Source organism: Hippoglossus stenolepis, chromosome 6 (genome assembly GCF_022539355.2).
Source record: "Hippoglossus stenolepis isolate QCI-W04-F060 chromosome 6, HSTE1.2, whole genome shotgun sequence".
Lineage (NCBI taxonomy): Eukaryota > Metazoa > Chordata > Actinopteri > Pleuronectiformes > Pleuronectidae > Hippoglossus > Hippoglossus stenolepis.
The window spans coordinates 25,658,216-25,674,302 of record NC_061488.1 but is presented as its reverse complement, the minus strand read 5'-3'; the positions used below and the strand labels follow the sequence as shown (position 1 = coordinate 25,674,302).

The 16,087-nt window shown below is 40.7% G+C and overlaps 1 protein-coding gene across 3 annotated transcripts in view; it reads right to left on the bottom strand.

The window, feature by feature from the left end:
• Positions 1-16,087, bottom strand: part of prkcz (protein kinase C, zeta) — a 135,447-nt gene that overhangs the window by 37,008 nt on the left and 82,352 nt on the right. For all 3 annotated transcript variants that reach the window (XM_035160068.2, XM_035160069.2, XM_035160070.2), the window contains 5 exons: positions 15,890-15,980; positions 11,985-12,040; positions 11,601-11,795; positions 3,624-3,721; positions 1,414-1,500 (listed from right to left, as the gene is read on the bottom strand). In XM_035160068.2, coding sequence (XP_035015959.1) covers positions 1,414-1,500; positions 3,624-3,721; positions 11,601-11,795; positions 11,985-12,040; positions 15,890-15,980 — 527 coding nt within the window. The remainder of the gene's footprint in view (positions 1-1,413; positions 1,501-3,623; positions 3,722-11,600; positions 11,796-11,984; positions 12,041-15,889; positions 15,981-16,087) is intronic.

Sequence of the window (16,087 nt, the reverse complement as noted above, 5' to 3'; positions counted from 1 at the left end):
TTACGCTCCACAGAAACATATTTTAAGTCAACATTAGCCTTTACAGCCTATTGCTTTGCCAGTGATGAGATGTACTTGGTTTGTATCTGTGGTGAGTCAGTGGCATGTTTCCTCTGCATGTGTAGGTTGTGTGTTTTCTGTCTCTGGGAGATAAGCCTTCATTAACACTGATGAGCGTCTCTCTGTCTGCCTGCTGTAAATCCACGATTGTCAAACACTGAGGGAGACACTGTGGTGGAGAGGATGTTTGACGGAGGAATCACAAATCCCACATCGCTCCCCCACGTTCTCACTGTGACAGGCCTCATTGTGCACTCTTGTTTCACTGCTGGCATCAGACTGATGGAAGGTGCGTCCTATCAGCCGCACCATCCGCCGCCCACCGGCCCGCCTCCCCCACTGCGCGGGGGAATGCAGCAGGGCTCTCGGTAAGAGCACTGCTCATGAATATGTACAATCATTATGAGTGATTAACATGCTGCTTTGCATATGTGCAGCCACTGTCTCCAGAATACAGATTGCAGGGGCCGATTGGGGCCCAACAGTGCCTCTCTAAATTACTAAGCCTTTGATCCAGCATTTATCAGAGCCGCAGTTGGAGTGCCCTGTAAGTAGACAGGCACAATGAATTATGGGTGCTCATTATATTTCTCAGAGGTGGAGAAAAACGTGTTAAGTTCAATTCTGTCTGTAGTGCCGCGTCCGTGAGGAGCTGCTACTTCAAACTTCGGTTGAAACACAAGTTTGTGAAGATGCTGTTGAGGAACATTTCAGACTGAGTGCAAAGAAGGTGAATACAAAAGTATCTGCAGCCATGCACACACACACACACACACACACACACACACACACACACACACACACACACACACACACACACACACACACACACACACACACACACACACACACACACACACACACACACTCCAGCTGTCCCACACCACAAAACACAAGCTGCTTTCATGAGACTGAGGCTTTTTGTTCTGACCAAAAGACAACAACTACAATGCAGTGCACACACTCTGCCCTTTCACATAAATACATCATGTGAAATACAAAGAAACCCATCTGGAGGAAGTTCAATCAGTCAGCCCAAATTGCATAGATGTGTTTCCTGTGCAGCCAGCTGACTGTGCCATGTCAACTTAACCAAAATCCACTTATAAATCCACCCGCTCTCTATGTCATGTCCTGGTCATGCAGCTTAAAACTGGAGGCCTCACAGTACTGCGTCCAAGTGGTCCTGATATTTTCTAATTGTGTGTATATTTGAGAGCAGCCAAAGGAAAAACTGTATGTTTCTATGAAAGTAACACTGTTACAGACTACTGTATCTAAATATAGATCCTTAAATTATGGACTGGGAGCTTCTAATCGTGTAAACAGATGTTCTAACACCTGGATGTTTACCTGGCATGTTCTTCTGGGAGCTTCCTTTGTCGTTGCATATGAAACATCAAGTCCCCGCCGTTCACATACTCAATCACCAGAAATAACCTGAAAACCAGAGCATGATGGGAAAACCCTCAGAATACCATGGATACTGTGAGTAGATTTTTAAAAAATGAGGAAAATATAGATACATGACAACATATCCTGCAGATAAGATATAATCACATGTAAAAAGGGACATGTGCGTATGTCTCTTTAATTTAAATGAATCTGTTTGTTGAAAAGACATATTCTTTAAAATACAATTCTAACAAAAGACATGTACTGACTCATACTTCTCTATAATGATGCTACAGAAGCTATGCTAAAGGGTATGAGGCTAACATTCTTTTTTTCCACAGAGATTACCATTACCCATTACAGAGACCAAAACCAGGAGATGAATTTTCCTACAAACAATTATTGTCTTTGTGGCCTGATATAACACATGTTTGTGTGCCACACATTGAAATGTTGCATTTAGGTCACACATACGTTTTTGTTTCATTTCGATAAAAATGGCCTATGCTGTTTTTCGTGACTATGTTTCCATCTCACACATACGTCACTGAGCTCGGTCAACTTCGTGGTTCAGAGTTTACACTCTTCTTCTGGTTTGATGAGCTCAGGGGAATAAACTGCATTTGCTGTGTTCAATGCATGTTCAGTGTTCACCACATTGTTTGATTTGTGTATGTTTTTATAGTTTTTGGACATAATTTTGAGAAGATGCAGTACTGGAAATGGGAAGCTTTGCCCACAAGTATTTTATAAAGCAGCCAAGGTTTTGGTCTTTAGACCTTCATCACGTCAAATATTTGACAAAAACGATTCTCAAAATGAATCATGACATCACACCTGTGATTTTTCATGCATATAAAAACTGAGGGTAAATCACTGCCTGAAGCAACCAGGAGCTCTACTACTAAGTTCTTTGTCAAACTCTCACACTGGTGGAGGCCTAGTGACTCAAAGCTCTTCCTTTCATATGAAATGTCAGAAGACCAATTTGGCAAACCTACTAAGACCAGGAGAGACAGAGGAACTGGGCCAGTGGACCATTTGCCAGATCAGAACTGTGAGTGAGGCGTCGACTTTTGTGCCGGTCCGTAGTATATTACTCCTTTGAGAAGGAGGGGGATTTTCCCCTTAATTGCAGTGCTGGAGTCTTACTGTGATCTCTAGTTGTGTTAATTGTCCATTTGTGGTAACGTTCTTCTTGTGCTTTATTATAAAGTTTATGCTTTGTTGCAATTCCTAAATTAATCTTGCTTTCCTTTCATGAAGTAGATTTGTTAAATAAAACTTTAATTTGCACCTTTAAATCTGTTTCCATATTCAAATTTTTCACCATGGCCAAAATTATTTACATTGTTACCCCCACTTCCCCGTGAACAGTCAGGGAACGTAAGAATTGGGTTATGTTGATGTTCTGGCTGTACGTGTTCCTGTTCTGTGTCCCTGTTTTTCTCTCGTCTCTCCTCTAGCTCCACCCTGAATAAACCCATCAGTCATCAATGAGGTGCACCTCGCCAGTTAATTGAGGTTCTTTTAAAATGTTGTGTGTCAGGATCAGAAGAGAGGCCTCCAGTGTGGGGACCACTGGTTTAACTGGGGCTTTTCACATTCAGATTTGAACATCGTGTGTATTGTGTCATTTGATGTTTATAAATCTCATGGTTTGGGCTGTTTTAACGGCTTTCTGTTGTTGATTTGTCAGTGGTGCTCAGTGATCTTACATGTTGTTTGCCCCATAGGGCCACACAATCGTGGGGCCTAACAAATATTTTCAATACACAACAATCAGGGCCAAACAATTTCATAATAAAGATGTTAGAAAATGTGAAGAAAAAAAAAAATTATAAGGCTCTCAGTCTCTTTTTGACAAATGAACACCTACTATATTAGAAGGTGAACAGTCCTGACATTATCATATGATGTATTATTGACAATTTCAATAAGTATATTATCATTATACAGTAGACACCTTATATCAAACATTTGCTAAATAAACAGCACTCAGCAGGAGAAATGTATTCCCGTGGGATTTGTCTATGATAATCAAGAAAGACTTCATCACCAACCTCCTCCATTAATGAAGAGCAGAGCAGCATCAGAAAGTAATAATTCACAGTACTGAAAACCACTGTCAGGTGCTGAGGTCAGTGTCAGCCTTATCACGCTCTTACCGACTCTCTGTCTGGAAGCAGGAGTGGAGGCCTACTAAGAATGGATTGGTGGACGCCTGCTCAAACACATGCTTCTCTGTCTGCACCCAGTCAATATCCTGCAGAGATGAGGGGAGACACACGGAGACAGAGACGGCACAAAGAAAAGATAATGTATTAGCAATCAATTTGTCTGATCAATACACATTCTCAGACAGAGATAGAGACAGACCGCACCACAGATGAAAAATATAGTCAGAGCAGAGAGTTCTCCTCTCAATCAGGATTATCTTGAGACTCTTTGGTTCCTTGGGCTGTCCCAGTTAAGTGGGTGGACCTTGGATGGTTCGCCAAAAGATAACCAAGCAGCATGATAGCCTGTCTTAAGAACCATCCACCAGTTAGTCATTGACATGAATGAAGACTCAACATAACTTATTTGATATGACGTCCAGAGAGAGCTGTTTTTTATTACCCTATGTGTTGAAAATGTGAAATATAAAAGGACAACATTGAAGAACATTTTCCTCAAAGCCACCTCCATAAGGGCATTTGACCATCCAGATATTTGGACACAGACATTGTGAGTTACCTCATCTATTTTAATCAGAGGAGCTCTCAAAGGGCACAGCGCTAACTTCTGAGTACTTATTGTTTAAGTTTGGGCATGGTGGTGTTAGCGTGCTAATGTTTTTGGTGAAGGGTGAATTGAGCAGATCAGTTGCAGCTGCTGAACGTGAGCGCAGGACTGAACGACGCTCATGTTTTACAGCACCTTAGAGGGAAAGATTTTACTTCCCCCTAACAAAATTTTACACTTTTAGAGTGAATATTCCCTATGAAGTCGTGCAGTTGTAGCTCAGAAGTAGCATGTTTCAGCTTTTTGGACAAGGACAGTTTGGTTTTATTTTTTGTCAACAAGCTAATTTAGTTGCTTGGTGTTTGAATTTTGTTTGGTTCAGCTGAAAATTGTTGTTTCGTAAAATGTACCTTGACTGTGTCTGTAATGTCCACTTGAGACCCTGTAGGTTTCAAAAGGTAAGAAAAAGATATTGGAAGATATGAGTGTGAACTAGTTTATTTTAATCTGACAAAATAAGCCTAAACAATTCCATTTGTACCAGTGGTGTAACTCAATATGATATATTATAGGATTATTAGTATTATGATTACTGATATATTAACATGTAAGTTAAGATTAATCTCATATCTCCTTTTTAAATCAGATGTCACAAAGTGCTTCACAATAAAAGACATGAAAAACAGGGATGATATAAAAGTGCTTTTCATTTCACTTGTGGATATAATTGCTCACACCTCAGTTTTAGAGGTGTCAGTGTTCAGCCTGAGGCCAGGGTGTTTTATGCTGATTCAAAGTGTCATTAAGTTGATGATAGTTCATGTTTTATGTGGAGCTACAACAGAGTCTGTGTCTAGATTTTGAGCCCCCCATGCTGCGCTCCAACACCATATTGTTAATTTATAACACCACAATAAAGACACCATTCTGAGGGCATGATACCAAATTCCTTCAGGTTAACTAATTACTGGAGGAATTTAGAATAATGTGGAACACACCATCACAACACATCTGTTGGTCATCTCAGCTACTTCAGTAGTTTGTAGTCAGTCTGTGGAAAGCCCGAACAAGCTTCCTTTGATGTGAGGCGTGAGACCACTGCAGGATTAATAATTAAATTACTGTGCATGGATATCGCCATGAATAAATAAAAATGGGATGTTCAATCAAACACTGGTAGAACAAGTAGATTTCCTCAAATCTGTCTTATTAGGGCTAATTTGTTATTGAGTCCAATGTGTTTTGTTCTTCGGCTGTCTTTAAGTGTGAATTGTGGAAAAGAAAGATGAGAAGCTGATGAGGGAAGTGGAGGCGTGATCTGTATCTTCATGGATTCGTTGTGCAGATGCTGGATGATGTGGTCGCTCTGGTCAGTGATCCATCTCTGGCTACAGAAGCCCACAGGACTGTGGAGTGCTTTTTTTAAGGATTTACAGGAGTTGAGCAATAGTGCCATCTGGTGGCATTACATACCAACAACATAGCAAAGTCAACAGGATTCAGCACTCTTGGTCTTTAATCACTCTCGTGTAACTTTGATTTTTTTTAAAAAATAAACATTCTAAAGGTGCAGTACCCACAAAGCACATTGTGATGGCTTTAGCATATGAAGGGAAGTAGATTAATACACTAACTTCACCTTTCTGTTCTACTTGCACTCAAGTATATACAGGAAAGCAAGTAAGTGGGCATCTTTCCTCCAACCCATTACAGGTGAATACAGTTTTGTTTGTGGCGCTCACTGTGCTGGAAAATCACATTTACATAAAAACATCATCTGCAGATCATTCTGGATAACCCAAAGAACACACAGGCTTCATGGTGGCTGTGAAACAGACTGATTCTTAAAACCTGGACTGATAAAACCAAAGCCATCTGCATTCCAAAAATAATTATGCCTTTATGTATTTCAATTACATATTAAATATCCATGCAAGTGTCTAAGTGTGAATAAATCTAATCAATTGAGAGTAATTGAATATAGTTAAACTTATACATAAATATATACATTAAAAACACTAATAGTATTTAATAAATTAAAATTCAAGTTATTTGATTTATTCACACTAACTTAACATAATAGAAAAAACTTGATTAAATGTGACCCATTACATTAAAGGTATGTAATAAAGGATGGAATGGAAAGGTGATATGTAATTCAAATACATAAAGTCACTGTTTTCGGCATCATTATTTTTTTTAATGTGCATGACTGGATTTCACTCCAGCTATGTTAAAATGGGTCAGTGTAATTTGGGTGAACTGACCGTTTAGTAAACTAAACATGGAGTTGTGTTGTAACAGTTCTTCTTCGTGCACACTTAAAAATTAAGAAGGGAGCCCCACACTGAGCCAGCTCCATTTACATGAATAATAAATAATACATGTGAAAGATATGTATGTTTCCTGCATACATAAGAGCATTATGCAGACATTCCCTTTCTGAATTTCATGTCATGTTCATCTGGTCATTCATCACTGCAAAGGCAACGTTGTTTCCGGATTTTTATCATCTCCGGTGAGTCACCCACTCACTTACTGCCGCTTCCTCCTAAGCCCCTTTTTTTTTACAATTCGTAAGCTCTTTGCCACTTTTGTATCATTTCCACCCCCACTCCGTCTTTACCCCCCTTGTCCCACTTCTTTTTCCCTCATTCCTTTCAGAAGCTCCTACCAGTTTCTGACTCTCTCCTCTTTGCTCACTCCTGCTTTTCTCCTCCCCATACACCCTTCACTGTTCTATTTCCACCCTGAACTTTGAATTATACTTCCATCCCTCCGTTCGTCTCTGATCACTCTCAGACCTGTTACATGGTCCAGCAGTTCTCAATCCCTGCCTGCGGGACCCAGAGTCTTTCTGCTTTTCTTTAGGACCGGCTCATCAGGGACTGCTCCACACTTGGACCGCAAGGTCAAAGCAATTAAATATACAAAAGCAGAAATCCTTTAAGTCTAAGAACATGTACTGAAAGTGTAATTCAAAAGGTATTTAAAATTCACTCCTCATCCATGAAACACTCACTGATTTCACTTTAACCTACCCTGGACCAGAGCAGAACATTGCACACCATCAATTTCTGTGTCCTCCACCCCACAGTGCAACACACACTGTCTCATTGTATCATGTCATCTGAAGTCCACAGCACAAATCAGAGACAGCAAACAGACATAACAATTTGTGCTGTACAGAAGCTGGGATGCGTCAGTGTGGAGAGGGGATGTGATTAAACTGCTGCACTGGAGCAAAGAAGGTTTTAGATGGTTTGGGATTTACAAAGACTAGTGCTGTGCCCCTTCATGTCTGTTTGTCATGTTGTGTTCTCCCGTCCTGTGTTTATGCTCTGGAGCTACTTCAGAATTATTCCTTGTCATTAGTGAGTCCTCCTCAAACAATTATAAAATATACTGTCACTTTGTATTGTTTGTGTGCTGGACATTGTGTACAGAGCTATTTATAAACAGTCTATGATGCAAAGTAAAAATAAAATAACATCCTCCCGGGATTATCTGCAATAAAGATTTTAATCGTCATTTTTTTTCATAAAATGAAACTGAATTTGCTTTATTACTGTTATTACTGTTATTACTTAACTGATGTTATTTTTTCATACATTTGCATGTTGGCTATTTTAGAGGTCTGTGAAACAACTGACAAAATCTTCAGACCCAATAAAGAGCATTACAGCTACAAGATTAACTTTGCACTTTCACTTTGAAGACAAATTGCTAAACAGAAAGTGATTCTAGGAAAGTTGCTGCCATGACGGATATCAGCACCAGAGACACCCGTCGATGAAAACAATAAAATTATCAAAATCATCTGGCAGGACAGATATTATTGGCTTTATTGTTCATTCGAGGACGTAGAAGAGGACATGTTCAACTTGGTCCACCCCTATTGGTCCCTTGTATATTCAAGTTTTATCAATATTGAAAGTAACACGTGTCCAAATTGTACCACACTCGGCACTGCACATTCTCTGGCAAATTACAATAGACATGCCAAGTATGTCACCTTGCCCCCTGTCTATCTCTAGACAATCCACAGGTAAAAACAGTGGAAGTACCTCAGGTTGCACACAAATAATCAGCGTTGTAACAACCCCCCCCCCCCAAAAAAACAGCACTTTCCAGTCGCTATACTCTTCCTTTTCAAATCCACTTCTGAACACGCAGCACCACAATACCAAGATCACCTTTGTGTCTATGAGTTGAACATGTTTCTACTTTAATGGATGTTTTGAAAGATGGTTCGGATTTTGGCAAAAATGAAATGACGCACATTTGAGTCTTTCAGTTTTAGTTCCTCTTCCATACAAATTGCTTGAGGTAATCTGGAGATTATGCTTGGTTGGTTTATTCATAACCTGTGTGATTTTGTAACTGCCTAGTTTCTTGACCTTTGTTGTCGCGATGTCCTTGTGTTTGCAGACAACAGCCATTATACTTTGGTGAGTAAAATCTCAAAAATAAATGGAAACAAGTCCGAGACCTTTACGTCCGTGCACAGCGGGGAAAAAGACACTTCAGCTGGCAAAGCAATTTCATCAATCACTGGTCCACTGAGACCAATTTTTCACAAAATAATATGGTAAGTGTCTACCTACCGATAACGTACCAAAGCTGTAATCACAATTTTCATATGCTAACGCCAGCAACAACTGTTTTTTAGTTTAGGAGCTAAAATGCTAAAAATCTTACACGTGTCAGATATCAACATTCACATTGCGTGCCATGTGTTAACTTGAAACTCTTGTTGCCAAATGAAGAGGACATCAGCTCTGGTGAAAATAGTAACCTCCTCGAGTGTCGCCATGTACATTGTTTACATCATGCAAATCCAGAAGTTCTATACAGTCTAATTTCTCCGGTGTGCCCTCTAGTGGTATCCTCCGGTAACATGCGTAGTACATCGACAAGTATGTAAACAACTACGTTAATGACGCAGCCAGTTGTCTATGCGAACGCGTGTTTAAACAGCCAGTGTATTTTTCCCTGGCTAAGTTTAAGCTGAAGTGTCTCTCTCTGGAAACTCAAACTCAAAACAATGTCTCTAAAATGCAGTTCTGTGTGTACACACACATACACATATATATATAGATATATATACACTACCGTTCAAAAGTTTGGGGTCACCCAGACAATTTCGTGCTTTCCATGAAAATTCACACTTTTATTTATCAAATGAGTTGCAAAATGAATAGAAAATATAGTCAAGACATTGACAAGGTTAGAAATAATGATTTTTATTTGAAATATTAATTTTGTTCTTCAAACTTTGCTTTCATCAAAGAATGCTCCATTTGCAGCAATTACAGCATTGCAGACCTTTGGCATTCTAGCTGTTAATTTGTTGAGGTAATCTGTAGAAATGTCACCCCACGCTTCCTGAAGCACCTCCCACAAGTTGGATTGGCTTGATGGGCACTTCTTGCGTACCATACGGTCAAGCTGCTCCCACAACAGCTCAATGGGGTTGAGATCTGGTGACCCGCTGGCCACTCCATTACAGACAGCATACCAGCTGCCTGCTTCTTCCCTAAATAGTTCTTGCATAATTTGGAGGTGTGCTTTGGGTCATTGTCCGGTTGTAGGAGGAAATTGGCTCCAATCAAGCGCTGTCCACAGGGTATGGCATGGCGTTGCAAAATGGAGTGATAGCCTTCCTTATTTAAAATCCCTTTTACCTTGTACAAATCTCCCACTTTACCAGCACCAAAGCAGCCCCAGACCATCACATTACCTCCACCATGCTTGACAGATGGCGTCAGGCACTCTTCCAGCATCTTTTCACCTGTTCTGCGTCTCACAAATGTTCTTCTGTGTGATCCAAACACCTCAAACTTTGATTTGTCTGTCCATAACACTTTTTTCCAATCTTCCTCTGTCCAATGTCTGTGTTCTTTTGCCCATATCAATCTTTTCTTTTATTGGCCAGTCTCAGATATGGCTTTTCTTTGCCACTCTGCCTAGAAGGCCAGCATCCCGGAGTCGCCTCTTCACTGTAGACGCTGACACTGGCGTTTATGGGTACCATTTAAAGAAGCTGCCAGTTGAGGACCTGTGAGGCGTCTATTTCTCAAACTAGAGACTCTAATATACTTGTCTTCTTGCTGAGTTGTGCACCGGGGCCTCCCACTTCTCTTTCTACTCTGGTTAGAGCCCGTTTGTGCTGTTCTCTGAAGGGAGTAGTACACACCGTTGTAGGAAATTTTCAGTTTCTTCGCAATTTCTCGCATGGAATAGCCTTCATTTCTAAGAACAAGAATAGACTGGCGAGTTTCACATGAAAGTTCTCTTTTTCTGGCCATTTTGAGAGTATAATCGAACCCACAAATGTGATGCTCCAGATACTCAACTAGCTCAAAGGAAGGCCAGTTTTATAGCTTCTCTCACCAGCAAAACAGTTTTCAGCTGTGCTAACATCATTGCACAAGGGTTTTCAAGGGTTTTCTAATCATCCATTAGTCTTCTAAGGCGATTAGCAAACACAATGTACCATTAGAACACTGGAGTGATAGTTGCTGGAAATGGGCCTCTATACACCTATGTAGATATTTCATTAAAAACCAGACGTTTCCACCTAGAATAGTCATTTACCACATTAACAATGTATAGAGTATATTTCTGATTAATTTAATGTTATCTTCATTGAAAAAAACAGTGCTTTTCTTTGAAAAATAAGGAAATTTCTAAGTGACCCCAAACTTTTGAACGGTAGTGTATATATACATGGTCGCCCTGAGCTGATTGCACTGCTGGTACAGGTTGATGGTGCTGAAACTGAAGCAACAAACCACTCTGCTGGCAAAGACAGCTGTGGTTTGGCCTCCAGGAAACTCCAGAGGGAAGAAGCTTCTTCATACAACATATCTGTCACAACAGTGTATGTGTGTGCGTGTGTGTGTGTGTGTGTGTGTGTGTGTGTGGGTGTGTGTGTGTGTGTGTGTGTGTGTGTGTGTGTGTGTGTGTGTGTGTGTGTGTGTGTGTGTGTGTGTGTGTGTGTGTGTGTGTGAGACAGACAGGGCTGAAGCAGCCATGTCTGAGGACATGGCGTTATGAGCCATGTTCAACTCATAAATGTAATTGTTTTATAAATGTGGTAATAAATGCGATATTAAAACCAGCATTACTGTATTTCATTGATTGTAGTCAATTGTAGTCATGCTATTTAGTTTACTGCTCAAAAAACACATTGAAGTGTGCAGTGTCACTTTGAGTGTTTCAACGGCTGAAGGCTCATTTGAATGAAAAAGGTGAAGACATCTTGGCTTGACACAAGAACAGAAATGGTTCATTATGACGTCATCTACAGGTGTATCCATGATCACACTCTGGAGCTGATCTGGTCTGTTTGTCAGTCTGATTATGTCCCTGTCTCACATCCTTGACATTATTTGTGTACTGAAGTGTCTCACCTCGTCATCGTGGACCAGCTCCTTCTTCACCACCTTCATTGCGTACACCTGCTCATTCTTCTTTAGCCGAACCAGCAGCACCTTGGCGTAGCTGCCGCGGCCGATCACTCGGATCAGGTCAAAGTCTCCCAGCCCGAGAGCCAGGCCCTGGGACAGCTTAATGCCATCAATGCCATCCACTACTGCTTTGATTTCCTGAGGGGGGTAGAGGAGTTTTACTTCGACATTCAAGCCGAAGGATGAACAAGTAAAAATGCTTTTAAAATTATATAAAACAAAAATCGTATTCCCAAATATGTAACACGAGTATTACATTAACTGAGCTTGTGACTGCAGTCAAAACAAAGACTACCCAATAAATGAATGACTCGGAGCCCTTCTCACCTCAGTATCTGCATCATCTGTTTTATCCACCGTACAGTTGTGTGGTAAAAAGGGTACTGCAATAAACAGATACACGGAGTCAGTGAGTTATGACCATTTGTAGACAGATAATGTAACAGAAATGAAGCCGTACTTATAGGTTTAGCATGTTGTTAAATTTCCAGCCAGTAGAGGGAGATAGAGTACAGAGAATAAGGTCTGTGTCCACAGGAAACACCAAACTAGGTCAATCCACAGGGGGTCTCAGCACATCTCCTGCCAGGGACCCCCAAACAGTCCAGCACATCAGTCCACAGTCTCCTCATAATAGGATTTACGACTCTGTTCTCTGCGATCCATCAGAGAGCATTAATGTGCTTAGATAACAGTTGACTTACAGTTATGTAAGTGACGACAGTGAATGTGAGGTGAAGCGACCAGGGTCTCAACAAAGTAACCACTTTATTAGTCATTCACTTGTAACACAAACACACTATAGTTTAAAGATTAAATCACCAAACTTATTGCACATCTAAAATTGCATGTTAGGTCTGTGACTTTGTGTTATACTGAAGATTGTGGATTTGACAAATAACACTTAATCGTGACAGTATAACAGCAAGTCAGTTAAATTTCCGGAATATCAATCTGTGCATTTAGGAAGCACAACTGATAATGAATCAGTTTCATCTGCTTTGGTGCAAATGAAAGTGACAACAGGTGCAATGAAGAGGCAAAAGCAAGACAATCCCCAAAAAGAGAATGGTTTTGCATGTGTTGGCCACAGACAGCTGCTCTCTAATTATCCTTCCTGACTGATTCTTCTTTAGTTTTGTGTTCTGCTAGTGTCCTTACTGCTAGGTTCACTATGGTAGCATGAGGCGGTACCTGCAGCCCAATCAGGTTGCACAGGTAGTCCAGCTCCTCCAGAATGGCACATCCATACGTCGCAAGAAGGTTTGCTGTGTCTCCCAGCTCAGTCTCAAGAGCATGGAGGAGATACCAGGAGACAGTTACACAAGGAGAGCTTGACAGGGACTTAGAAGGGTATCAACCCAGCAGCAGGACCTGTATCTGCTCCTGCCAGAGCCCTACAAAATGACCTCCAGCAGGCTACTGGTGTGCATGTTTCTGACCAAACTGTCAGAAACAGACTCCATGAGGGTGGCATGAGGGCCTGACCTCCTTTAGTGGCACCTGTGCTCACAGCCCAGCACCGTGCAGCTCGATTGGCATTTGCCAGAGAACGGCTGGTCCGGCACTGTCCTGTTCTCTTCACACTGAGCACATGTGACCGCGGAAAAAGAGTCTGGAGAAGCTGTTGTGAACGTTACGCAGCCTGTAACATTTTCCAGCATGACCGGTTTGGCGGTGGGTCAGTGATGGTCTGGGGAGGCATATCCTTGGAGGGTCACACAGACCTCCATGTCATAGCCAACCAGGATAAAATCCTCAGAGAGATTACCAGACCTTAAGCTGGTGCAGTGGGCCCCGGGTTCCTCCTGGTGCAGGACAATGCCTCATGTGGCCAGAGTGTATAGGCAGTTCCTTGTGACGAAGGCATTGATGTCGCAAAGTACCGCTACAGACTGTGCAGGAGCTCACTGATGCCCTGATCCAGGTCTGGGAGGAGATCCCCTAGGACACCATCCACCAACTCATCAGGACCAGTCCCAGACGTTGTCTGGTGTGCATACAGGCACGTGGGGGCCATACACAGTACTGAGTCACATTATGAGTTGCTGTGATAAAAGTCGTGCAAGTTGGATCACCCTGTGATTCAGTTTTTTTCTTAGATTTTTCAGTATGATTTTGAATCCAGCCCTCAATGGGTTAATAATTTTGGTTTCCATTGGCCGTTGTTACATCATTTTGTTCTCAACAAATTATAGAATGTACATCAGTAAAGATTCGTACATCAAGATCTGATGTGTGATTTTGAGTAATGTATATGACATAAAGCAAATGTGAACGCCAACCATGTCAAGGGTTTTGTAAATTTACAAGAAAAAAAGTATTTTTACAAGAATAAAGTCATAATTCAACAAAAAACTGTCATATTATTACAATAATAAATTCTTAATTATTGAGAAAAAGTAAATATTCATATAAGTTCAATGTAAAAAGTTAATCAGTGAGTTTGAGTGAATTGTGCAGATTTATTGACATTCCCTATGGGCAGTCAATATATCACATTTACAGGGACGTGGGGTCACATTGACCTTTGACCTCCAGGCATCAAAATCTAATCAGTTTATCCTTGAGTCAAAGTTAATTTTTATTCCAAATTTGAAGAAATTCTCTCAAGGCATTCTTGAGGTAATCGCGTTCAAGAGAATGGGAGGAGGAGAAAAATTTGCAGCAAGGAGAACTCGCGCTTATCGCAGTCTCCCTCTGGATCCAAACATATCATTTATACTGTAGTATTCTATTGATACTTTATTCTCGTAAATTTACAACTCTTATTAGATTACGACTTCTTTAAAACGTATTAGTTTTTTCTCATAATATTACAACTTAATTCTTGTATATTAAAAAAAAAATCACGACTTTATTCTTGTAAATTCATGACTTTTTTCTAGTAATTTTGCTACTTTTTTCTTGAAATCTCATATATTTTCTCCCTTTAAGTAACACCTGTAATCCATATGTCGAACCTGTGCTGTCAGTAGATATTAATGGACACAGGTTCATGTCCCTCTGCATGTGGAGCTATCATTGTAAATAGCCTCATGTAGCATCATTACTGTTTACTGGATTGTGTGCCATGTTAGCTGCCAGTTGTCTATCAAAGGTGTCCTGTGCTAATTTTTGTTTACATGTATAAGTAGTAATTAACATCTAAACAGTTAGTCTGAAATGGCCTTTAATCATTGAGTCGACAAGAATTTAGAAAACTGCAAAATCATTGTCGATTACAAGGGTTGATGACAAACTTGTGATCTGCCACCTGAGCATTTTTACTAAACAAAAAACTCAACCAATATCCTGACCTCTCCACAGGGCTGTGTTAGCAATGCTGCACCTTTATCATTCTGCTATATAAGAAAAAACAACAACAATTACATTGTCTCTATCTGCAAAATAATGTTCGGGGGAACTGGTTTTAATGGAACATTTGCACGTTGGGAGGTGATCACTGTTTCCCCACAGAGAAAATGCCACCAAAACAGTAAAAGACTAATCAACTGAGTAACGGCAAGATCCAAATAAATGTCAAAAGTGGCCATTTACAGTGTGCAGGCTACAGCTCTGAGGTTGCTCTCATTATTGTTTCCTCTAGTGCAGTGTATTTTGAGAAAGGTAATATGCTGGAAGTAGAAGGGGAACAGAATGTTGCCTGATGCTCACAGACTGCACCTGGCGATACAGACTAATGACGAGATACCTAATGATCTGCCATAGGTCTGCTCTGAGCTGGAACTTTCTTTATTTTTACAATTGATTGCCACCTTGTACCTGTGAATTCTGTTGCAATTTATTTTTTTATTTTTTTATTTTTTTTACACCTTTATTATGACAGAGACAAGAAATGTCGGGGGAATGACCTGACATAACCTGCTGCTCAGGGGAAGTTTGTCCATGTGTTTGCTCCCTCACCATTCGGTTATCGGGACACTCGTAACTGCGAATTTTTCCAGAATACAAACAGTGAACAGCCCTGAAAGGTTTGACATGGTCCCAGCAGCAGCCATGTTTTTCTATTCTGATAAAAGTTTACCCACTCAAGCTTTAAGCAATGGAGGAATTTAAACGTATGTCCGAGTATGATGGCTCCTGATGGTTCCCTCAGAGATTTGGTTATGTGCTTCCTCAGAAATGAAGACTCCGAGTGTCATCTGAGCTTGTTTGACTGGGTTACATTAACAACGTGGGCAGAATATCAAGATGTGAGCTAAGGAAATAATAAGGTTTCAGTGTCTTACTCCCATCTGTGTCCTCTGTGTCATCTGGTGGAAGGTCCACCTCCTCACTCTTGGCGTCTGACGGGGGCTCCTGTGATGGCATGACTGGATCCTGAACAAAGAAGTGAAGAAATCCACCTAAATATCCTTCAAAAATTCCCCCAAATATCCCAGGAAATATCCACTCCAATAGCTAGACTGAGAATTTATGATGAGACA